The sequence below is a fragment of the Vipera ursinii genome (assembly GCF_947247035.1).
Source record: "Vipera ursinii genome assembly, chromosome: 1".
Classification (NCBI taxonomy): domain Eukaryota; kingdom Metazoa; phylum Chordata; class Lepidosauria; order Squamata; family Viperidae; genus Vipera; species Vipera ursinii.
This window is the reverse complement of record NC_139512.1, coordinates 348,540,412-348,567,409: the sequence shown is the minus strand read 5'-3', so window position 1 is coordinate 348,567,409 and position 26,998 is coordinate 348,540,412. Positions and strand designations below refer to the sequence as shown.

General features: G+C 40.0%; 1 protein-coding gene across 2 annotated transcripts in view; it reads left to right on the top strand.

Annotated features, from left to right (window-relative positions):
• NLK (nemo like kinase) overlaps nt 1-26,998 on the top strand; it is a 138,862-nt gene that overhangs the window by 69,381 nt on the left and 42,483 nt on the right. For both annotated transcript variants that reach the window (XM_083379758.1, XM_083379759.1), the window contains exons 2-3: nt 8,464-8,593; nt 19,880-19,935. In XM_083379758.1, the coding sequence (XP_083235884.1) occupies nt 8,464-8,593; nt 19,880-19,935 (186 nt within the window). The remainder of the gene's footprint in view (nt 1-8,463; nt 8,594-19,879; nt 19,936-26,998) is intronic.

Below are 26,998 nucleotides of genomic sequence, written 5' to 3'. Positions count from 1 at the left end.
CATCTGTCATGGATGCTTTAATTTGCATCCTGAACTTTGTGTCCTAAATGGCCTCTTCCAATCCTGCAATTCTATGATCTGTGGAGTCACAAGGTCAAGTCATTGAATTTTTAATTACAAGTTCAGGCAAGGTCAGGTGGTTTCTGTTCAGCTTAGTAAAACAGATGTAGAAACTTGCTAAGAACCATATACCAGGGGTGGCAGTCTGCCAAGATTGTCTGAGTTGCACATGGTCAGAACTAACGGTAGACACACAAAACCAAAACTGCTCAAGAATCTGACCATTGTGTTGTCTGAAGATTACAGGTAGTCCTCAACTTACAGCCACAACTAAGCCCAAAATTTCTGTTGCTAAGCAAGGCAGTTAAATGAGTTGTGCCCCATTTTATGACTTTTTGCTACACTTAAGTGAATTACTGCAGTTGTTTAGTGAATCATGCAGTCGTTAAGCAACTCTGGCTTACTTCATTGACTTTGCTTGAAAGAACTGAAGAAGCTTCTTGGATGAGAAGCAAAATATCTTCAAGGAAAAATAAAGTCCAGTTGCCTTTTGAAGAAGCATCTTTGGGACATCTTGGGGGGTCTCTTTTTGTGAACTTGGAGGAGTCATGGAGAACGAGCATGGTATACATAAGATTGAATAACAACTATCTTCAAAAATGGGAGAAAGAAGAGGTCCAGGCTAACTACATTTAGCTTGATCTCAGTGCTGGGCATAACTCTGAACCATTATTAAGCAACCTGGGAATATTTAGAACAGGGGTCCCCAACCCCCAGTCCATGGACTGGCACCAGTTCATGGCATACCAGAAACTGGGCCACACAGAGAAGCAAAGCCCCATCCACAGGATGCAGGCAGCACACAAAACCACGCTCCCTCCGGTCTGTGGCATAATCTCTTTCCACAAAACTGGTCCCTGGTGCCCAAGAGTTTGGGGGCTGCTGATTTAGAAAATAATAACATTTACATGGAAGGAATCGGCATGGATTTATCAAGAGTAAATTATGCAAAATTAACTTGACCTCTCCTTTGGATAAAGCAACCAGTCTACTTAAATCTCTGATTTTTCTGTGCCTCCCTGCTAGCCATTTAAGTGATAAAGAAGAGCTCAGACAGAAGCTTATTGTGGGAACTTCTGGGGGGAGGGGCGTCGTGTTTGGACACTACAATTTTGGTTATGAGTAGAAAGCCGAGGGAAGAAGACAATGAAACACAGGTAAGAGCTGCTGGAATATCAGGGAATTAGTAGGTAGAAAAAAGGTAGTTACAAACATTATGGTTAGAAGAAAAACTGCCGTTACAATAGCAAAGAATAGAAAATAAGCAGTTTGACAGAGGTGGAGGGAATAATCCAGCAAACACAACTACAAAAGAAATCTACAGGGAGAAAAACAGATTGATATAGCTGGGACAGGGAGGAAGATTATTGTATACAAAGAAATATATTTAAACACTCTCTGAATAAATAGGATAATAGGAAAAATGTCTAGAAATTAAGCAGGAATAAGATGGACTGGAGTCTGATAAAATTAGGACAATTACTTTTTTTAAGAGCTAAGCTTGATTTTGACTTACTCCTATACAGGTATAGGAATAAGTATTCTATAAATAAATATTCTATAAATATTTGCAAGTAAAACAAACATGCTTGCTCTCCTGTTTCTGTATATACTATCCAGAAAAGAACCTATAACAATTCAAATAAGAGCAAACTGAATCATATTCACAATAAATGCAGGCTACATATTTAAATAGGATCTCAATTGGATGCGAAGGCCAATCTACTATGACATCCACAGTGTCACTGATTGCCAGGGATATTCTGCTAAACTGCTTGCTAGTTGGGTACCCCCTTCCTCCCTCTGCTCCGCATGCATTCCCCTACCAAAGTGGTATATAGGATCTGGATTTGGCAGTGATTGACTAGGAAATGGGTCTTTGAAGTCTTAGTGCATTATGCAGCTGCTGTAAGAAAGGAAAATCTTTATGGAGGGATTTGAAAATAGAACTGCTAATATAATACTAACAGAGCCAGTGATAATAACATTATACAAATCTATGGCACAATTCTATCATTGTGTATAATTCTGGCCACATTTTAAAGTACTATGCAACAGTGGGGAATATCTGTAGCTCAGGTGTAGGATGAGGGTGAAGGTTCGTTCTCCGAGTTTATGGGTTGGTTTCCAAACATTTCATTACCAGGCTAGGTAACATCTTCAGCGGAGTTCAACATTCCCTAAACTCTGAAGATGTTACCTAGCCTGGTAATGAAACATTCGGAAAGCAACCCACAAGCTCAGAGAACAAACCTTCACCCTTAAAGTACTATGTGATAGTCATAGAAAAGATGCAAAATAGAGCAACCAAAATGTTAAGGGACCCGTATCTCTGATGATAATAAAGAGCTTCTTGTTGCGAGTAAAGAAGGAGAGTGCAAAAGTTGGGTTGAAACTAAACATTAAGAAAACCAAGATCATGGCATCCGGCCCTCTCAATTCCTGGCAAATAGATGGGGAAGAAATGGAGGTAGTGACAGATTTTATTTTCCTGGGCTCCAAGATCACCGCAGACGGCGACTGCAGCCAAGAAATTAAAAGACGCTTGCTCCTCGGGAGGAAAGCCCCGGCAATTGTAGACACCACACTAAAAAGCAGAGACGTCACCCTGCCAACAAAAGTACGTACAGTCAAGGCTATGGTCTTCCCAGTTGCAATGTATGACTGTGAAAGTTGGACCATAAGAAAGGCTGAGCACCAAAGAATTGAAGCCTTTGAACTATGGTGCTGGAGAAGACTCCTGCGAGTCCCTTGGACTGCAAGGCAATCAAACCAGTCAGTCCTAGAGGAGATCAACCCTGGCCAGATCCTGAAGTTGAAACTCAAATACTTTGGCCACCTAACGAGAAGGAAGGACTCCCTGGAGAAGAGCCTAATGCTGGGAAAGATTGGGGGCAAGAGAAGAAGGGGACGACAGAGAATGAGGTGGCTGGATGGAGTGACTGTAGCAGTAGGCGTGAGCTTAAATGGACTCCAGAAGATGGTAGAGGACAGGAAGGCCTGGAGGAACGTTGTCCATGGGGTTGCGATGGGTCGAACACTACTTCGCAACTAACAACAACAACAACAATCTCTGATGAAGAAAGGCTATGACAGTTGGGTCTTCATTGTTTTGACAGTGATTAAGTGGAGACATGAAAGAGGGATATAAAAGGATGCATAGAGAGTAAAGATAATATACAGTGAATTTTCGCCCTCTCACAATCTTTGAATTTGAGCTTAACCTTAATTCAAATTTAGTAAATAAATCAATATTCCATTTTGACAAATACTTTTTCACATTTGGGGTGGCTTCTCAGTGTAAATAAATATGGCACATATAATTTCCCTTTTTCCCTTTAATTGTTTTCACTGACAGTACAAACTCTGCTAGGAATGGGCTTAGACTCTTTGATCTCAATCTATAAAATGCTAATTGAAGATATATAAATAGTCATGTAACCTGAACTTCCACAGGGCATTGTGTGTTTGGTCAGATTTAGGAAACATCTGATGATGCAGCCAGTTGCCTACAAAAGCTCGTACCAGAGTAAACCAATTAGCATTTCAAGTATCATGTTTCTTTTTTGTCCCTTGGGCTCTGCACAAATTAATTTTTCATGCAGATATGTACTAAGCAAAGTCAAAAATAATTGTCCTGTTAATCCACATTCCCCCCCCCCCAAAAGCCTGTAACAAGGATCTTGGTACTACAATATGGTTTGCTTCGTAAAGTAGATTTTAACTCTCTCTAAAAACTGGTTTTGTTCAAATATGTTAGAATTATCTCTTTTAAAAATGAGGCACCTACAGTCAAAACTAGCTGTTATCTTTACCAGCTGTAACTCATTAGCTCATACAGATTGAGGGGTGGGGGGGACAACAAGCTGAAGAGTTCAGCACAGCCAGCCTTTTCATCAACAAAGGAAAGGAAAGCATTCCTGTGTAACAGTCTTCAGCACTTATCTCTGATTTCTGGTACTATTTGTGCTGAACTAAAGCAGCTGTTACCCCCAGTTAAGAGAGAACAAACTCCACATGCTGTGAAATTACCACACTGCCATTCACTTTCATTAGGGTTGAATCGCTAGGTATCCAGCTAGGCTAGCCCTTGTATGAATAATTAAGTGAAATTTTGCTTTCTGAGTGGTGTTTAATAGACAAATTGCAGGCCAATATTTTGATCTGTTTCATCCATAGGTTGAACCATATTTGTTTTTGCTTTTATGCTTTTCCAAGCTCTAAAAAGACAAGATAGAACTTAAAAGAATAACTTTTTTAAAAATGTTTAATGTTAAGCAATACTCAGTGACTGGGATATACTGAGTTATTCTAACAGACTTTACAGATCATGATAAGTTTATTTACACAAGGAAAAATTACTCCACGCTGAGAAACTACAGATATTTGTCCTTCAATGACTGAGCTATCATTTATGGTGGAATTTTTGAAATTTTCAGAAACTATTACGTGGCACTATTACATTCTGTACCACAATTTAAATTAATGAAGAAATAGTTCTGATAGTTTCAGGGAGGCTGTTGCTCAGTTTTTAGAATAAAATAAATGTTTATATGCCACAGTAGTGTTTGCAGTCATACAGGTAGTCCTCAACTTATGACCACAACTGGGCCCAAAAATTCCATTGTTAAGCAAGACTGTTGTTAAATGAGTTATTATTATTATTATTATTATTATTATTATTATTATTATTATTATTATTAAATTTTTATACCGCCCTTCTCCCGAAGGACTCAGGGCGGTGTACAGGGCAATAAATATCAAAATATAAATACAAAAGTTAAAAAAGAGGTTAAAAAGGATTAAATAATTATGCCCAATATAATACAATAATAAAACTGTGTTAAAACTAAATCCAAACCCTAACCCATCAGACCAGGCCAGATTGTTCAAATAAATAAGGTTTTAAATCACGCCGGAAGGAGCGCAGGTCGGGAGCCATCCGGAGTTCAACCGGCAAGCGGTTCCAAAGGTCTGGCGTGCCCACAGAGAACGCCCTCCCCCTGGGGGCCACCAATCGACATTCTCTGATCGGAGGCACCCTGAGGAGGCCCTCTCTGTGGGAGCGCACTGGACGGAGGGAAGTTGACGCCGGCAGCAGGTGCTGCCGTAGGTAGTCTGGACCCATGCCATGTAGGGCTTTATAGGTCATTACCAGCACCTTGAATCTCACCCGGAGGGCAACTGGCACCCAATGCAGCTCACGGAGCAGAGGTGTAACATGGGAGTATCAGGAGACCCCCAACACAACTCGCGCGGCTGCATTCTGCACCAGTTGAAGCCTCCGAGTGGTCCTCAAGGGCAGCCCCATGTAGAGAGTGTTGCAGTAGTCCAAACGAGAGGTCATGAGCGCATGAGTGACTGTACGCAAGGCATCCCGGTCTAGATAGGGCTGCAACTGGCGCACCAGGCAAACCTGGGTGAAGGCCCCCCTAGTCACAGCTCCTATATGATCTAAGGAGAGCTGTGAGTCTAGAAGGACCCCCAAGTTGCGAGCCCGATCTACGAGGGGTAATAACTCACCCCCATATTAAGAGATGGAAAATTCTGCGTTTCCCGGGATGCCAACACGCACAGCCACTCAGTCTTGTCAGGGTTGAGCTGAAGCCTGTTCCTCCCCATCCAGACCCGGACCGCCACCAGGCAACGGGACATCACGTCGAGGGCATCACTGGCGTGGTTTGGGGTTGAAATAAAAAGCTGGGTATCATCAGCATACTGATGATCTCACCCAGAGGCTTCATGTAGATGTTGAACAGGAGAGGCGAGAGGACCGACCCCTGAGGAACTCCACAAACAAGGGGCCTCAAGGTCGACCTCTGCCCTCCTGCCAACACCGACTGCGAACACCCCAGAAGGTAGGAGGAGAACCACTGAAGAACTGTGCCTCCCACTCCCAACCCCCTGAGGCGCCGCAGCAGGATACCATGGTCGATGGTATCGAAAGCCGCTGAGAGGTCTAATAGGACTAGGACAGAAGAACAACCCCTGTCCTGAGCCCGCAAGAGATCATTCACCAGCTTGACCAATGCCGTCTCTGTGCTGTACCCAGGCCTGAAGCCCGATTGGTACGGGTCTAGATAATCAGCTTCCTCCAAGAACAGCTAGTCACATGGTTCTTAAGTGAATCTGGCTTCCCCACTGACTTTCTTTGTCAGAAGGTGGCAAAAGGTGATCACATGACCCTGGGACATTGCAACAGTCATAAGTGTGAAAAATTTATCATAAGTCATTTTTTCAGTGCCATTGTAACTTCAACTGGTCACTAAATGAAAGGATGTAAGTGAGGCCTACCTGTATTTTTGAAGTAATCCTGAGTACAACCTGTACATGAAGACTTTTAGTTAGTATGCTTGCTGATAAGTATGCTTGCTGATAAAAGCTTAACCTTATCCTTGTTTTGGAAATGATATTTTTGAAGTACTATTAATTTTTTTCCTTCTTGGCTCCTGCTAGAACAGGGGTGTCAAACTGCCGGCCCACAGGCCGGATGCGTCACCAAGAAACTGTGCCCACCCCATTGCCGGCAATGGGGGAAAAAAGCTCCAATACGTCGCGCGACATCACGGGACGTCATGAGTTTGACATGTCTGTGCTAGAACATGCATTATGCATTAGGTCTGGGTTCAATTCAGAGAGGGATTCAGTTAAGGTAGGGTTAAGAACAATTTCTGTTTGAAAGTTGGAACAGCTAATTACTGGCAGCATAAATGGTATTGAAACCTGATATCCTTTGTCATCTCATGAAGGACTTTGACTCTACCTTGGTTTGGCAAAGAGGATAATCCTATATTATGCAAAGAAAACCACCCTTCTGATTTAAAGAAATGGATCTAGAATATGAATGTTATCTTTTTTTTTTAGAACACAGATTTTTTTTTAAAAAAATAATAATATTCTGGATGAATTAAAATGTGGCATAGCATGTTGCTGTATAGTCTAGATTTAATGCTAAGCTTAACAATTGATACGCTTAATTTTATATACGGTCTTTCATATGCTATTATCTGTCATTTCATTGTATAGATTTTTATGTTAGGGTGTTTTGTGCTCAGCTAATTTATGTATGTAATTGGGTTTTTTTCTTCACTGTATAATCATTATTTAATACAGACCTGTATTTTTATAATTTTTAATTATTTGTTTACTTTAAAACAATATTTTTAAAAGTATTGAGACCTGGTAGACCAACAAATTTAGCTTTAGTATGAAGTAGTTTCTTATATTCTAGCAAAGATAGTCTGTTTCAATGTTCCATGGCTATTTTATATGGGTCTTGGATAACCAGTGAGAGATGTCTATGTCATCAGATTAAGCAGCAACATCTGTTATCATTTGACAGTGTTGACATTCTTAGATAGTAAAATTCAACAGTTTTTACAGCAGAGGAGGCTAAGTATCAGGAAATACCACGATACATGAAATGTTCAATCAGAATAATGCTGGAAGGGTCCTTGGAGGTCTTCTAGTCCCAACACCCTGCTCAAGTAGGAGACCCCGTACTATTTCGGGACAAGTGAATGTCCAGTCTCTTATGTGATGGAGCACCCACAACTTCCGATGGCAAGCCGTTCCACTAGTTAATTGTCCTCGCTGTTAGGAAGTTTTTTCTTAATTCCAGGTTGCTTCTCTCCTTGATTAGTTTCCATCCATTGTTTCTTGTCCTGCCTTCTGGTGCTTTGGAAAATAAGTTGACCCCCTCATCTTTGTGGCAGCCTCTCAAATGCTGGAATACTGCTCTCATGTCCCCCCTAGTCCTTCTTTTCTCTAGACTAGCCAAATTCAAGTCCTTCTTCATATGTGTCTTCCTATCCTGTACCCCAGTAATCCAAAATTATGTACAGACCTTCCCAGGCTACCTATGACCCATATTCGAAATTCTGTCCTCCCACAGCCAGGTGATCGCACTTCGGGCACTTGGAAACCAGCCTGTATTTACCGCTCTTTGCAACATCCCAGAGGTCACATGACTGCAGTTTACAACGTTGTTTGCCAGAAACTGGTGTTTACTTCCTGTTTCCAGCAAAAAAATATTCATTGAGGAAAATGGATTCACTGGGGAAGCATCCCAGGACCAATACAATATGTATCAGATACTGCCATTTATTCATGGGAGAAAAAAGAACATTGGACACTGGAGGCAAAGTGTTTTATTAACACATGACTGAAGGGTCTGAGTATACAGAAATTATGTAGCTGAATAACATATAGGTTAGTGATATATCCGAAGCACAATTGGAATTCTTTTAATGGAAGCAATAAAAAGCAGTGAGACTCATTCAGGAGTCCTGTCTGCCTCTTAATGTATGGATTTATTTAGGAAATGCTTTCATCTGTCTTTTCTCTTTGTAAGGACGTAAGTTGCTTAAAATAAAATTTATATTTATTCTTATTTCCCTGTAGGTCAGTAACAGATCCACGAGATGGAAAGAGGGTTGCACTCAAAAAGATGCCCAACGTCTTCCAAAATCTGGTCTCTTGCAAAAGGGTCTTCCGTGAATTGAAGATGTTGTGTTTTTTTAAGCATGACAATGTGAGTGGCTCATATATTTTCATCATATTTTTTTGGCATTCTAACCAGAGGTTACTCTAAAATGTTACGAATATTTGTAGAAAGAGAGACAATTTCTGAATAAATTACATCTGTTATCAGTGGAAACAAAGCTTTTTTAGAACTATGGAGACACCTAAAATCTAAATCTAAAACCAGTTGAATCAGCTTTGTATGTTGCAATACACCCGTTCCCTTAAGATAAACAGCCAATTCCCCAAGGAAATGTATAAAAATGACACATTATATCTGAGCTGATTCTTTTTAGGACAGTAGAGAATCAATTGTGTGTTTGCATGTTGCCCTAAGGCAGGGGTAGGCAACCTCGGCTCTTTTATGACTCATGGACTTCAACTCCCAGAATTCCTGAGTCAGCATAGCATAGCTGACTCAGGAATTCTGGGAGTTGAAGTCCATGAGTCATAAAAGAGCCGAGGTTGCCTACCCCTGCCCTAAGGCTAAGCCATAGCTTATTCTTTGTGCCTGAAAGGAATGAACTGCAGTGAACCTCATGTGCTCCTCTTCCCTTCCTCTTCCCAAGCATCCCAAAGAATTTTGAAAGCTTTCCTTTCTGCTTCAAATTAACCACAGTTTGTCATGTGTCTGGAGAGACTAAAAAATATTAAGTGAAGTTAGTTTCAAATAAGCTTCAAGCTGAGACTATATAGCTTGATTATAGATGTACATGTGATTGGGTTTAATTTAATTCCTCTTTAAGAAAGGGTGATCCTGCTAGCTCTTAGGAAGGTGGCGATGTGCCCCCTCCTCAAGGGGCCATTACTCAGTTCCACTAATCTCAACAGGTTTCATCCAAGTCTCCAACCTTCTCTTTTTAAGGGAAGGGTTGTAGAGAAAGTGAATACATGGCAGCTTCAAAGGGCCTTGGATGAACTGAATTAGCTGGAGCTTTTCAGTCTGGGTTCAAGCCAAGATTTGGGACTGAAACAGCATTGTTCACATTCTTGGATGATCTCTGTTGGGAATGGGATGGGAGTAGTGCATCTGTCCTTGCTCATTTTGACCTCTCAGCAGCCCTCAATACCATTGATTCTTCAGTACCAGCTTCAGGAGTTGGGGATAGGAGGCACAATATCATGCTGGTTTTTCTTCCTTCCTCTGGCATCAGTTCCAGTCGGTGCTGACAAAGAAGACAGAGATCCAGCCCACGGCCCCTAGTTTGTAGGCTACTACAAGGCTCAGTTCTCTCTTCCTGTTAATTTAACATCTACATATGGCCACTGAGTAAGGTGACCTGACAGTTTGGGATGAGGCATCACTAATATGCCGATGAAAAACCCAGCTTTACATTTCCACCCTGGGTTGCCTGAATGATACTGTGGATATCCTTGTGAACAGCCCTGGAGACCAGGGGTCTGAATAGGGCACAATGAGCTTAGGCTCAACCTAAGTAAGACTGATGACTTTGAGTGCTTGGGCCTTCCAATACTAATTTTTTTCTGCTTCTATTCCTGGATGGGGGAAGCACTGCCTCAGATGGATCTGATGCAAAATCTGGGTGTCCTCTTGGATTCAGGTCTCCTGCTGGAAAAGCAGGTGGCTAAGAAGCCCTTTGCACACCTTCAGTTTGTGTGCCAGTTGCACCCATTTCTGAACTGAGAGGTTCTTCTCACTGTCACTCATGCCTTCATGACCTCCCACTTGGACTACCTCTACATGGTCTACATGGGGCTGGTCTTGAGGAGCATTCAGAAGCTTCAGCTGTATGGATTATAAATGGTGTTAGCTATTCATCACATGTGATACCACTGCTTCGGGGCTACATTGGTTGCCAGTCTGTTTTCGGGTGCAATTCAAGCTGCTGAAGCTTTAAAACACCTCATGGGTTGGGACTGGATTACTTGAAGGACCATCTTCTCCAAGCTCTTTCTACATATCCAACCTGGTCCAGCGGGCTGGGCATGTTGTAGATCCCATCAGTCAAAGAACGTTGGCTGGTGGGGACCTGGAGGAGTGCATTCTCTGCCATAACCCCACCTTCTGAGACATTCTCCCTCCAGAGATTAGGATGGACCCAATTCTGCTAATCTTTTGGAAGGCATTGAAGACCTGGCTGTGTGCTTGGGCCTAGGGTCCTGATTATGTGGAGGGCTCCATTTCCTGGTTATATTGATACTGTTGGATTATAATAGTGCTTGGCAGCCATTTGTATTTAATTTCTTTTTTGTATCATGTTTTAACTGTTTTAATTGTTTTTATGATTGTTCACTACCCAAAGCCACTGTACACATAAATACTGAATTTGTTTTTGCTTAAACTAATTATAGTTAAGATGCAATTCTAGATCAAGAGGCTTTGGCAGAATGAATTAATGAAAGAAGACGTCAGTCTTTATCTCCTAATACACCTCATGCCAGGTACAGCAATAGTGTGGCTGTTCATAATGCCAGATTATAATTTAGTTTAATGACAAAACATAAATAGTGTTATGGAAGGGTAAACAATATACCTAAAAAAGTAAAGGTTCCCCTGCACATGCGTGCTAGTCGTTTCCAACTCTAGGGGCTGGTGCTCATCTCTGTTTGTCTGAGGATGTCTCCGTGGTCATGTGGCCGGCATGACTAGACGCCAAAGGCGCACGGAACGCTGTTACCTTCCCACCGTAGTGGTCCCTAATTTTTCTACTTGCATTTTTACGTGCTTTTGAACTGCTAGGTTGGCAGAAGCTGGGACGAGTAATAGGTGCTCAGTTTGTTACGCGGCACTCGGGATTCGACCCGCTAAACTGTCGACCTTCTGATCGACAAGCTCAGCATCCTAACCCACTGAGCCACCGCATCCCTTTTAAAAACAATGTACCTAAGAAAAGCTCTAAAAGGAAGGGGGCTGATGTGATGTAATGCAGACATCCTTCAGGCATCTAAATCAGAGTAGGTTAAGAATCAAGCAGATTTCATCCCAAAGATGAGATTCAAGTTATTCATTCCAGAATTCCCCCAGCATAAAATTGTGATATAACCTAATCCCTTCCCCTTTTTTTCCCTTTTTGGCAAAATATTTGCAAGAATCTAAAAATATGATCCTGTGCAAGTATTTCATTTGAAAGCCAGGATTAAGTCTTTTTGAGGTGAACAGTAAAGAGTTGATATACCTCTAGTACAGCTTTTCCGATTGTGAGAACTGAGACAGGAAGGCTAGTTCAGGTCTGACTTAAGCTATAAACTCAAAAGAGGCCTAAAGGAAGCTTTATCCTGCAGCTTTAGCATTACAGACTGGCTAATTCCATTAATTAATTCCATTAATTTTGTAAGGACTAAGAATGTATGTGAACTTTTAATTCTTATTAATGGCAATATTTTCTGCAACAAATCCAAGAAAGAAATAATTCCAAATACAATGTGTTGTACTTTCTTTGTTTCTTTAAAGCTGATTCAGATTGTTGTTCACTGAAATTTGGAGCAGAATTAAGGCAGTCATGCCATGTGTGCTATTAAAAAAACCCCGGCATAACTCATTTTCTTCAGGGCTGTTAATTTATAGTCATATTTGGACTCCAGAAACCTGATGTGCTGGTATGTTAATGGCTCTGGGGAATGTATAAAGAACTGATGAAAACAACTTTGAATACTTACTATGCAAGCATTGTAATGAAGAATGAAAGAGGTAGCTTAAATGTGTATTTGTATTCACGACCTCCCATCTCTGTCTCCGATTAGTGATGGTTTGAAATGATCAGATTCTAAACATTGCAGATGCATGTCAGTTTTGACATTTGCCGGAGGATTATTCTTTGAAGTTGGTCTCAGAGTAAAACCATGAAAAGACAACAGGATGCTAGAGGTTATCTGGCCTTAACGTTTAACAGAGATACATTTTTTTTATTACAGTTCTAAAGTTATTACTATAAGCTTTGGCTTACTGAGGTTTCAAAATCAGTGAAATTGTATATTAAATGAACTCTTTTAGCAGCAGAAAAGTTTTTGTTTTTCTTTTTTAAAATGAGGGCTATATATGGATTACACTTCTTTTCTCTTTTATATAGAACTTGTTTGCATAAAAATCCAGTTTTTTTCTCTTTGTGACAACAGGACAATATAGATCTAAATGCTAATGTAGCTACTATTCAGGCTTCCTAAAGAACATTTGACAATTCCGGAATCATATTGATTCCTCCTTTAACCAGCACTGTTGTCACAGTATGATTTGTGATTTCTGCATCAATTTATCAGAACTGATAGAGAGGCAGGCAACGTTCTAGATTACTCAAGTCCTGTTCTTGAAAAATCAGCAGACAAGTACAGTTTATAAATTATAAATTGGAGTGATGTAACTGCACTTATAGTGTTGTGTTGTGACCTCCTTCTGTGTCACCACTTTAGCATGGAACTCATTGGATGATTGTTCTCAATCCAACCTATCTCATAAGAATATTGTACAAGTTAATGTGACATGACCCATATATGCTATCCTAAACATTAGATCTTAGAACATAGAATAACAGAGTTGGAAGGGATCTTAGAGGTCGTCTAGTCCAACCCCCTGCTCAAAAAGCTGTCCAGTCTCTTCTTGAAAGCCTCCACTGATGGAGCACCTACAACTTTTGTAGGCAAACCATTCCACTAGTTGATTGTTCTCACTCTTAGGAAATTTCTCGTTAGTTCCAGGTTGCTTCTCTCCTTGATTACTTTCCATCCACTGATTCTTGTCTTGCCTTCAGTGCTTTGGAAAATAGCTTGCCTCCATCATCTTTGTGGCAGCTTTTCAACTATCAGAACACTGTTATCATATCATTCTTAGTCCTTCTTTTTCCTAAACTGGACATATCCAATTCCTGCAACTGTTCTTCATAGAGGGCCTCCTCAGGGTGCCACCGGTCAAAGAATGCCGACTGGTGGCCCCCAGGGGGAGGGCGTTCTCTGTGGGTGCACCGGATCTATGGAACCATCTTTCGGTCGAGCTCCGGATGGCGCCCGATCTCCGCTCCTTCCGGTGCGATCTTAAAACCCATCTCTTTGAACAAGCTGGCCTGGCCTGATGGGACGGGGTTGGATTTTATAAATGGATCTTAACTTTTAATCTGTATTAATTTTACGGGCACTGTTGTTTAATTACTTTTTAATAATTTTTAATTTTTGTATCTTGTTTTTATGTATTGCCCTGTTCACCGCCCTGATTCCTTCGGGAGAAGGACGGTATACAAATTAAAATTATTATTATTATTATTATTATTATTATTATTATTATTATTATTATTATTGTTGTTGTTGTTGTTGTTGTTGTTGTTGTTATTTAAGGAAGATATTAATTATAGCAATATTATATCCCTTTAATATTAATTAGTCATTAATATTAAATAATTTAATAATATTAAATACTTAATGAAGTACTATTAAATAATGAATAATTAATATTAATCATATTAATATTATATTCCTTTAACATATTAAAGGAAAGAGAATATAAAAGTCATAACTAACAACCAGAGTAAGAAGAGGACAGATGCTCCAGTGAATAACATGGTGATTAGAAGAAGGCATTTGTTCCAGTCTTGGTTTATTTCTTGTACAAATTTACAGAACTTGGCTTGTGTGGTTTTAACTTGGCAATGAATATATTTTTTCTGTTTTGTTAAATAAATGTTTTACATTACAGTAGTCCCAAAGACGCTGGTTTTTTAAAAGAAACAAGTATAATTACTTCTGGTGAAGTTCTGTTCAATACTCAGTTATCTTTCAGTCTCTGTACTTGTCTGTTAATTTTTCAAGAACAGGATTTGAGAAATCTGGAATGTTGCCTGCCTCTCTTATCAGTTCTGATAAGTTCACGCAGAAATTTATAAAACAAGCAGACTGAGAAACATGATAGGATCATGATGCTTGTATCATGTGCATTTTTGGCAAATTAAAAAATTACTATGTTCTTCTAAACTAGGAAGATAAAGGCTTTTTTTTATATTAGAAAGACTTAAATAATTCAATAATATGTTATATAGCTATTTTGTGGTAAACTCAACCCTGACAAGACTGAGTGGCTGTACATTCCGGCATCCCGGGACATTCAAAATGTTCCATCTCTTTCAATGGGGGGTGAGCTCTTACCCCCCGTGGATAGAGCTTGCAACTTGGGAGTCCTCCTAGATTCACGGCTTACCCTGGAAGATCATATAGTGGCCGGGACTTGGGGGGCTTTCGCCCAGGTTCGCCTGGTGCGCCAGTTGCGGCCCTATCTGGACCGGGATGCCTTGTGTACGGTCACTCATGCGCTCGTGACCTCTCGCCTTGACTACTGTAATGCTCTCTACATGGGGCTTCCCTTGAAGACTCCAACTGGTGCAGAATGCGGCCGCGAGAGTTGTCTTGGGAGTTTCCCGGTACTCCCATGTTACACCTTTGCTCCGCGAGCTGCATTGGCTACCAGTTGTCTTCCGGGTGAGGTTCAAGGTCTTGGTTATGATCTTCAAGTCCTTACATGGCATGGGTCCGGGTTACCTCAGGGACCACCTGCTGCCGGCGTCAACTTCCCTCCGCCCAGTACGTGCCCACAGAGAGGGCCTCCTCAGGGTGCCTCCGGTCAGGGAATGCCGACTGGTGGCCCCCAGGGGGAGGGCCTTCTCTGTGGGCGCTCCGGCATTATGGAACCAACTGCCGGATGGCATCAGACCTCCGAACCTTTCGTCGCGGGTTGAAGACCCACTTATTTGAATTAGCTGGTCTGGCCTGATGGGGGATTATGGGTTTTAAATTTGGTGTTTTTAGTATTTTATTTTGTTTTAACTGGGCATTGATTTAATTTCTTTTTAACTTTTGTACCGTTATTTATATATGCCCTGTGAACCGCCCTGAGTCCCTAGGGAGAAGGGCGGTATAGAAATCAAATAAAACATAAACATAAACATAAACAAAAATCACAAAGTATCCTAATATCGTTTTAAGAAACCAACTATGATATATTCTAAATAAGGAAAAACCTTTCTTTGTAAAATACAACTAAAATATAGTTAGTGATTTTACTCAGTTGGATTTTGACAAGGTTATTGAATATTTTTAAGTGCGGTACTTACAGTTCTGGCTTGGCCCACTTTAGAATAAGAATAGATATTGGGAAAGTACAAGTTTCATTTGTGAATGGTTGTCAAGTGGCTAACTAGCAAGAGCAGGAGCACTTAGAATTATATACTGCCCCATAGTGCTTTACAGAATTCTCTGGGCAGTTTATAGAGTCAGCATATTGCCCCCAATAATCTGGGTCCTCATTTTACCAACCTTGGAAAGATGGAGGATGAGCCAACCTTGAGCTGGTCAGGATCGAACTCCAGGCTGTGGGCAGAGTTAGCCTGCAATACTGTATTCTAATCGCTGTGCCACCATGGAATAAGTAGTTCTGGCCAACATGCCACTCCCGAAATAAAATAATATTAATAAAATATTAACATAGGTAACCCTACTGTAATTGAACCTGGCAATTGTCCCAAAGGTGCTTTTTCAGGAGGCCACTGGACTTTCTTGTTTTTCTTTGAAGATGTTTCACTTCTCATCCAAGAAGCTTCTTCAGCTCTGACTAGATGGCGGGGAATGGGAGGACTTATATTCCTTGCAGACAGCTCGTCATTTGCACTCTTTCAGAGAGTCGTTCAGGCCATTTGGAGGTTTACCTGTGTCCTCAGGGTCACCTGGGTAGTGCAAATGGGTCTGGAGCCTTCTTGGCTGCAGAATGTTTTCTGCCCTGTGTGCCTTCATTGTTGAAGACAGGCACAGGCTGTTGGGGATGAGTCTGTGTTATCTGCATCTCAAACTAAAGCGCAAATGATTCCTGTAGTCTGCAATGTTTTCTGGAAATCCATTTATACTCCTGCACCATATTTAATTTAATTTATTAATATTTCTATACCGCCCTTCTCCCGAAGGACTCAGGGCGGTGAACAGGGCAAGAATAAAAAACACAGAATTACAAAAGTTAAAAAATGATTAAATATGAAGGTATTCATCCCAAAGTGCATACAGTGAGGGAATAAAATATTTGATCCCCTGCTGATTTTGTACGTTTGCCCAATGACAAAGAAATGATCAGGCTATAATTTTAATGGTAGGTTTATTTTAACAGTGAGAGACAGAATAACAACAACAAAAAAGTCCAGAAAAATGCATTTCAAAAAAGTTATAAATTGATTTGCATTTTAATGAGTGAAAAGTATTTGACCCCCTTTGCAAAACATGACTTAGTACTTGGTGGCAAAACCCTTGTTGGCAATCACAGAAGTCAGAGATTTCTTGTAGTTGGCCACCAGGTTTGCACACATCTCAGGAGGGATTTTGTCCCACTTCTCTTTTTAGATCCTCTCCAAGTCATTAAGGTTTCAAGGCTGATGTTTGGCAGCTCGAACCTTCAGCTCCGTCTACAGATTTTCTATGGGATTAAGGTATGGCTAGGCCACTCCAGGACCTTAATGTGCTTCTTCTTCAGCCACTCCTTTGTTGCCTTCCTGTGTGTTTTCGGTCATTGTCATGCTTGAATACCCATCCACGACCCATTTCCAATGCCCTGGCTGAGGGAAGGAGGTTCTCACCCAAGATTTGACGGTACATGACCCTGTCCATCGTCCCTTTAATGCGGTAAAGTTGTCCTATCCCCTTTGCCTCCTGAAAAATCACCTTTGGGACAACCATGACTTGGATGACTGAGAATCTCCATGAACCTGGTAATTACCGTTGTAAGTCGTGGCAGTCATAATACAGGTCACTACGCGACAGGGCCCAATTTTACCACCAATGTATGTATGTGTGTACAGAATTCATTATTCCTACTCTAGTGTATTGTTATGCTTTTTCACATTTTCTCTCCTTTCTTTGGGAATTTCATCTGGACCTCATGCCAGGGGATATTTCATTTCTTTTTAAAACTAATCAGTCATGTGGTGGTCATCTCTTTCATGACAGCTGTCACCTAACACAGCCAGTCCAAGTATGGAATCTATGCTATTTTCTGGCACTATCAATAAGAAAGTCTACCATAAATAGACATAGTTTGTAGAGATAGCAACACTGTCAAAACCAACTATAAACTCCAGCTGGTGGAAAACCAGGTAGTTACAGGTGAAGCAACCCAGTAAAACAGATTATACAAATTGAAATATAAAAGCTGCAGTGATTAAAGAACTAAGACACAATGTCTTGAGAAATTAAACGTACTGCAGACACTGGAATCAAAACACATTTCTGCTAAATCAAAAAAAAAAGTTTTTCTTCGTTGCATATGCTTTCCTTGTAAGGATTTCCTCCACTTTGCAGAGAGAGGTTAAGCCAGAGCAACTGTTCTTATTATTTATTACTTTGTAATAAGTGGGATATTTTAATGTACATTTTGGAAGGAGTGCTGAAAAGGCAATCTGGTAGTCTACATATGTTTCAGACTACTGTTTCCTTAACTGTTCTTCCAGCTTGTAACTCAACAGAAAACTCCTTCTGTGAATTCCCTAGCAAAAAAATGATTACAGTAGGTTACAATCAGTCAGTCTGAATCTCCTGATTAGGAAACTTCTTATTCCTTCTACCAAGCCCAGCCATAAGAAAGAAAAAAGATTTTGGATCTTTCTGCCCCAAATCTAGAAATAGTTAATTTTAAAAAAAGGTATACCAATGCCGAAACACAACAATTCTTTTTTAAAGTAATGATGTCAGATCTTGAAATTCAGCAAGTTGTTATTAGGGAACAGGAATGCCTGCAAAACAAGGGTAAGCACCAATTGTGAATTCAGAATTCCAAATATAATCAATTCCAAATACAATCAGTTCAAAAGTCCATCTGAATTAGTTACTTATTATTTACTTGAATACAGGATATCAGCAATATTCAGAGATTATTGTGAGAAAGACAGTTGGAATGACATCATAGTTAGGCCCTCTTTTTGAGCACTATCCTCCCAAGAGCCTTGGTGGAACAGTGGGCTAATGCCTCCTTAAGTAACACCAGCTGCCTGCAATTAGTGCAGGTTCGAGTCCCACCAGGCTCAAGGTTGACTCAGCCTTCCATCCTTCCGAGGTAGGTAAAATGAGGACCCAGATTGTTGGGGGCAATTAAGCTGACTTTGTAATAATGCCGCTTGGGGTGTGTGTGAAAGCCCTAATAAGCAGGCATATACATAGAATGAAGGCTACTGCTAAGCTTGTAAGCCGCCCTGAGTCTTCGGAGAAGGGCGGGATATAAATGGAATTTTAAAAAAAAATCAAGCAAAATGTTCCATCTCTCATATACTGTACATAGTCTAACCAGCAATCAGAGATTTCTTTAGCAGCTGACTCTATCTTATCACGATTGCCTAATGACGAATTTTAATTAATTTTCACTAGTGTTATAATATAAAAAGCGTGAAGCAGTTGAAATTCAAAAAATTCAGAAATGAATTCCACCTGTTCAGGTTTTTCAGTATGGAGTGGATGTATCTAATATTTTATGTGGTACTCTCGTATCATACCAGAAATAAAAAAAATGTCCCAGTATACTATTGTCAATGCTACCATGTAGGGATGCAAAATATTGGATTGCCTACTCATTGATCAGACTGTCAGTTCTGGAGCTTATTTTGTTGACTCATAAGATATAAATATTAATGCCAGCTGTGTTTCCTAGTGTGTCTCTGAGACCAATTCAAAAGGGTGGTTCTAATTTTTAAAGCCTTAAAGCATTTTATTTCAGATTACTTTAAGGACCATTATTACTTGTAACCTATACTTTTTGAACACTGAAATGTTTAATTTGTTGTCCTGGATAGTTAAATGAATAAATAAATTAGGGCAGCCAATAAATTTTATGAATGAATGAACAAACAAACAGACAGACAGACAAACAAATGTGGAGTTTTACCTGAATTGTTCTGAGGGTTTATCTGAAAGTTAACTAATTTGCTTCAGCAGTCTTTGATCTTGTGCATTCAACTGAGCATTTCATTTGAAAAAATTTAATTATTTATTATATTAGATAATATATTTGATAATACATGATAATACATTTAATATCCTATAATAAATAATGTATTAGATACTATAATAAATAACTAAATAAACGTAGCTGGTTGTATGATGATTATTATTTTTTTGGACTCTAAACCTTGACTTTATTAAATCCTTGAATCTGCTATGATAAAAAATCAGCATTGCTCTTTCCATTGGTGAATTTCTGTCTCAGGTTTCCAGTTGATATCACCCTTCCCACCATCAAAGATATAGTTGAAAACTGAAGATATTTATCCTTTGTTCATTCTTTTCCTTCTGTAAAATGAGGCTTTGGTAATAAATCAGCTTCCATCTTATTTCCTAGGTACTCTCCGCTCTCGACATACTCCAGCCACCACACATCGACTACTTTGAAGAAATGTATCCTAAATGTTAAATAAATAATTTCATTGAGGTAGGTGTAATTAATTCTAGTTTGTAAAATTACCTGCAGATTTTGGACTTTTCGTCTTGATCCTCAGCATCTGGAAAGGTGATATGGAGGCCAGCTGTTATAGACCATCTATAAAAACATTGTTATAAGAATCAGCTGCTGAAAGAAGGAATTGGAGGGCATGTATAGAAATTTATGATTATTATTACAAGAATTGAATATGTCAACCAGCTTCAAGATTTTCTCCCAGATTTATCTTTCAATCGTGGTGAAAAGTATTTGGAAAATGACTGCAAATTAATGACTTCCAATGTGCAAATGCTCATATAGCAATTTGATGTGTACACATAGATGTTGGAGAGGATTGTTACAGGCATGTCTTGAAATGCACATTCAGGTTATTTGTAAGTTTCTTTCAATGCCAGAATATAGTATTTATTTATTTTATTAAATAACACAGAGTATGAAGCTGCTACAGCCCTAACCCTGGACTTTTGTCCCATGGAAATTTTGAAGGACCCTAAAAAAATCCTGTAAAATATATAAAAAACTGGAATGTTTTTAAGATTAGGATTCAATTTTCATTTATATAATATTAAATTCTGAAATATATTCCCAGGTATCCTTATGTATTCCCATCCTCATTGCAGAAAGATCGTGTGCCCTTGCTTCCTTGTAAATTGCTGCACTCTTGCTTAGGATAACCTTTGATCTAGATTAGAGATATGAGAAACAAACGTTTTGCACCTGCCCTTTGCTTATATAAAACAAAAACAGCTGTCCTATAGTTTAAATCTCATTGCACTCAAAAAAATGCAGGTAAAATTCTGCAGGAAGGCAGGGAGAATTATGAGGGCTGTGAGGATTGTCCCTCAAAAGTCATAAATATGTCAGAACAGTTTGAATGTCTTTTTAGTTCAGCGCTGCATTTTATGTTAAAGCATAAGAAATGTATAGTATATATTTCTATATATAACAATTTTATACAGGTAGTCCTCGATTTACAACAGTTCATTTAGTGAACTGTTACAAAAGTTACAAAAAAAGTGACTTAGGACCAGGTTTCACACTTACATTTGTTGCAGCATCCCTATCGTCACATGATCAAAATTCGAATGCTTGGCAACTGGCTCATATTTATGACAGTTGCCGTGTCCTTGGGTCATGTGGTCACCTTTTGCGACCTTAAGACAAGCAAAGTCAGTAGGGAAGATTGGTTCACTTAAACCGTGTTACTAATTTATCAGCTGCAGTGATTCACTTAAGAACTGTGGCAAGAAAGATTGTAAAATGGGGCAAAGTTGCCTTAACTGTCTCACTTAGCAACAAAAATTTTGGGATCAATTGTGGTTGTAAGTCGAGGACTATCTATAACATTGTTCATATGGTATAAACAATATGAAATTTATTTCCTCATGCCCATAGCTTCTACATTGCCAGAAATGTTATTTCTCTCCTCTCAATCAATGTACAACTTTGATCTAGAAATGCGGGTACACAGATTAGCTTTAGGGATTTCACTAGTAACTCATTTCAGTGCTTCAGAATGCTTCTGCTTTAGATTATGGCCAGGATTATATCAATTCAGTTGGGTTCTAAACTTTCAAGAAAGGGTTTCCCCTTTTGTGGCTTTTCCCAATTTATATTCCTTTCCGCTTTTGAGTTGAGAGGATTGAGGAAAAATAGAGGCTCTGTTGCCAGAATAACGTCAAAATATTGATCTGATTTATTTTTCATAAATATTATTACACCAGCATGGCTTAATAACTGAGTTAGTGGACCTGGACCAAGGAGAACCATGTCCATCCTCAGCCATGGAAGCCCCCTGAGAGACTTTGGAACACGCATTCTGTTTTAGTACCTTGTATCTCAAGGATGATAGAAAAAATGGAGGACAAAATATTAGGTAAATTGTATTCTGCTTTTGGGGAAAAAATGTTAAGTCAACCAGACAAACGAAATAGTAGCAGTAGCAATAGCACTTAGACTTATATACCCCACTTCATAGTACTTTACAGTCCTCTCTAAGTGGTTTACAGAGTCAGCATATTGCCCCGAACAATCTGGGTCCTCATTTTACCAACCTTGGAAGGATGGGAAGGCTGAGTCAACCTTGAGCCGGTTAAGATCAAACTCCTGGCAGTGGGAAGAGTCAGCCTGCAAATCTGCATTCTAACCACTGCGCCACCCCGGCTCATAATAAATATTAATTCTTTTTAAACTGGCCCCAGGTAATTCACAATCAGCCATAGTTTGCTAAATTGCAGCTATTTGATTCTTAAGTCTTAAAATTGAAGTTTTAAAGAGCTGTTGCCATAATACAGGGGTGTCAAACTGCCGGCCCGCGGGCCGGACATGTCATCAGGAAACCGCACCCACCCCATTGCCGGCAATGGAGAAAAAGCTCCGATACATTGTACAACGTCACGTGACGTCACGAGTTTGACATCTGGCATAATGTAAATATTATATAACATAAAAGACTCATGGATATCTAGTGTTGAAGACTCTGCACTTTTATTCAGTCTTCCTCTAGTTAAAGTGTGTCTAAGAACATAGTCATATAGCAGGTACGCAATTAATGAATTATCAGGTGTTATCATTATACTTAAATAACCTTTTCTTTCTTGGTGTTCATTCAAAACATTTTAATGCAGAACTGAATAATACTAATTCTTTAGCTTTTCTTCTTTTTTAAAAACCCTAGCATCTCAGTAAATCTGAACTTGCTATTATTTCTTTTTATGTGTTTCAGATCTAGGGGTACACCACTCAACCAAGGACAGTGATTTAAATAAGATTTGTTTGTTCCTCTTAGAGTTTATCAGCTTAAAAATCTAAATGACAACAGCCATCTTATATTCATCTAGTTAATCTGTTGCTATATTTAGAGCTAATTTTATAGATTCATTTTATAGCAAAACAAAAGTTTTTAGAAAAATTTGAACATTAAGAACACTCAGTGACAAAATGCCTCATAGCTAGATTGAAAAAGCGTGTTTGGAGACCTTTGTACTGTAATGGCTAAATACATTGCTATTTGTGCTCTCTGTCTTTCTAGATTCTGGAGGGAAATTTAAAAAGACGGATGAGAGAAAGAGACTTATTCTCATTTTAATCTGAACTTTATTTACTTTTAAAGCAGTATGAACTCTGCAATCTCACTTCTATTTATGTAATACATACCTGCACTGGAAAAAGACACATGGAAAAATAGATCAGGGAAATAATGCTCAAAAGGAAAATTGCTTTCTAAAAACAAAAGGGACATACATATAGAAATATTTAGAGAAAGGTACAAAAAACACAGTCCAAGGTTTATACGAAGTATAAAAAAACAATTAGAAGTGAAGAAATGAAAGGAACCAAAGTTAAGAGTGAATTTTGCCCCCTCCCATGTACTGAATGTACTGCATGAGCATAGTTTGTTTTAACATGTGAAAGTGTTATTTTTTTTATTGGAAAAAAGCAACTTTTGTATTTGATAGACATTTGGAGACCTCTGTTCTTTCTGAAGAAAGTTGTACAAGTGGGTGGTACAATAGCTCTAGAGTTAAAACACTGTCAGCTAGAAAGCTGACAGCCCGGGTTCATGACCTGAGCATTGTGCAGCGAGGTGAACTCCCCTCTTCGCCTAGCTCAGGGGTAGGCAACCTTGGCTCTTTTATGACTCGTGGACTTCAACTCCCAGAATTCCTGAGCCAGCTATGCTGAGGAGAAAGGGAAAGGCCTCCATACAGAGCCATGCTGGCTCAGGAATTCTGGGAGTTGAAGTCCACGAATCATAAAAGAACCAAGGTTGCCTACCCCTGGCCTAGCTCCTGTCCACCTAGCACAGGGGTGTCAAACTCAATTTCATTGAGGGCCGCATCAGCATTGCGGTTGCCCTCAAGGGGCCGGGTGGGTATGGCCAGGGTGGGTGTGGCCTACTGGCTGGGTGTGGCTAGAGTGCATATGGCCTACTGGGTGGGCGTGGCCAGCTCTACATTGTTTGCATCAAGGGTGCCTATGGGGGCCTGGGCAGGAGTGGGGCAGATCTGAGGGTCTCTGGCAGAAGGAGGGTCTCTGGGCAAGAGCCAAGGCAGTGGGGGCCGTTCCCTCACTGTTTCCAGGATGGCTTCGTGGGCCGGATCTGGCCCCCGGGCCTTGTGTTTGACATGTCTGACCTAGCAGTTCAAAAGCATGCAAATGCGAATAGATAAATAGGTAGCACTTCAACGGAGAGGCAACAGCACTCCACAGTGTCATGCTAGGCACCTGATCATGCAAATGTGTCTTCAGACAGCCTGGCTCATGGCCTCGAAATGGAGATAAAGCACCACCACCCCTTATAGTCAGCAGTGACGAGCAGCGTAAAATCCACTTTCCTTTCCTTTTGCTTATTGCCCTTTCTGCACTGAAGTATTTACTCCCACGACTAAATATGATGTCCATATGTATAGTTTAATTAAAATGTAGCCATCCATAGAGCCTGAAAACCTCCAGTACATACAATTACTGAGCTATTTTGATCTCTGTCACTGTAATGTAGCTTGTCCAAAGAATGGTAGAAATGTCATACTGAAAGAAAAAAAACAAAGGCAGAGGCCGGAATTTCCTATTAAAAGGAGTATGCAATGTCTTGTTTGTTGGATCCAGTTGATTTTTTATGCTGATACTTTTCGCATAATCGTTGATTTGCTTCTCAGGGGCTTTATAAAACTGTGTACAAGCTCCACAAAATGGCTATTCCCACTTAAAATAAATTTCTGCCTGAGGCAAACAAATAAAGCTGATGTTGTCACAAATGTTTACCTGTAGAGTACAGGGAGTGCAGAATTATTAGGCAAATGAGTATTTTGACCACATCATCCTCTTTATGCATGTTGTCTTACTCCAAGCTGTATAGGCTCGAAAGCCTACTACCAATTAAGCATATTAGGTGATGTGCATCTCTGTAATAAGTAGGGGTGTGGTCTAATGACATCAACACCCTGTATCAGGTGTGCATAATTATTAGGCAACTTCCTTTCCTTTTGCAAAATGGGTCAAAAGAAGGACTTGACAGGCTCAGAAAAGTCAAAAATAGTGAGATATCTTGCAGAGGGATGCAGCACTCTTAAAATTGCAAAGCTTCTGAAGCGTGATCATCGAACAATCAAGCGTTTCATTCAAAATAGTCAACAGGGTCGCAAGAAGCGTGTGGAGAAACCAAGGCGCAAAATAACTGCCCATGAACTGAGAAAAGTCAAGCGTGCAGCTGCCAAGATGCCACTTGCCACCAGTTTGGCCATATTTCAGAGCTGCAACATCACTGGAGTGCCCAAAAGCACAAGGTGTGCAATACTCAGAGACATGGCCAAGGTAAGAAAGGCTGAAAGACGACCACCACTGAACAAGACACACAAGCTGAAACGTCAAGACTGGGCCAAGAAATATCTCAAGACTGATTTTTCTAAGGTTTTATGGACTGATGAAATGAGAGTGAGTCTTGATGGGCCAGATGGATGGGCCCGTGGCTGGATTGGTAAAGGGCAGAGAGCTCCAGTCCGACTCAGACGCCAGCAAGGTGGAGGTGGAGTACTGGTTTGGGCTGGTATCATCAAAGATGAGCTTGTGGGGCCTTTTCGGGTTGAGGATGGAGTCAAGCTCAACTCCCAGTCCTACTGCCAGTTTCTGGAAGACACCTTCTTCAAGCAGTGGTACAGGAAGAAGTCTGCATCCTTCAAGAAAAACATGATTTTCATGCAGGACAATGCTCCATCACACGCGTCCAAGTACTCCACAGCGTGGCTGGCAAGAAAGGGTATAAAAGCAGGAAATCTAATGACATGGCCTCCTTGTTCACCTGATCTGAACCCCATTGAGAACCTGTGGTCCATCATCAAATGTGAGATTTACAAGGAGGGAAAACAGTACACCTCTCTGAACAGTGTCTGGGAGGCTGTGGTTGCTGCTGCACGCAATGTTGATGGTGAACAGATCAAAACACTGACAGAATCCATGGATGGCAGGCTTTTGAGTGTCCTTGCAAAGAAAGGTGGCTATATTGGTCACTGATTTGTTTTTGTTATGTTTTTGAATGTCAGAAATGTATATTTGTGAATGTTGAGATGTTATATTGGTTTCACTGGTAAAAATAAATAATTGAAATGGGTATATATTTGTTTTTTGTTAAGTTGCCTAATAATTATGCACAGTAATAGTCACCTGCACACACAGATATCCCCCTAAAATAGCTATAACTAAAAACAAACTAAAAACTACTTCCAAAAATATTCAGCTTTGATATTAATGAGTTTTTTGGGTTCATTGAGAACATGGTTGTTGTTCAATAATAAAATTAATCCTCAAAAATACCACTTGCCTAATAATTCTGCACTCCCTGTATTGTACTGTATAAGTACTATTTTTTTAATGGAAGGAAAGGGGCAGCCAGATGAAAATAATTTCATAGAGACACTCGCATATTTATGACTTTTTGCTATTCATATCATTGAACTAAACTAACAAGACAGAAAAAGTCACTGCCATTGATGTAAAACTGTTTCCCCCACACACACCGTTATAAACATGTATTAATCATTTGAGTTTGAATCTTTGCAAACACAAATTTCGTGACCATAATTGGGACCAACTACTTGGTCATTAAGTGAAGCGATAGCTACGTGAAACTGGCTGTGCTTATTATTTTATTTCAGCTTTCCTTTGCATTACAGACCTGCAAAGGTCATAAAGCTTAGGGTTGGTCACAGAGTTATTTTTTTTTATCACCACTGTAACTACAAACCGTCACTAAATGTGGCAGTTGTTAAATGGGGACTTGCAAAGGTGCTAGGAGATGGCACGGGGGCTTTGTAGTAAATGCAGCAATGGGGAAGCAAGGTGACGAAGAGTATTGATACAGGCAGCTGAAGTGGTACATTTGCAATGAGGCTTGAGAAGGTGTCAGGAAAATGCGGCTGGAGAAACAGCAAGTACAAGTGTAGATGGGAGAGACAACTTGAGTGGAGTAGGAATTGTATGCATGTACACGACAGCTTCCTGGAGGCTAAAGAGGAGTTATAAGCT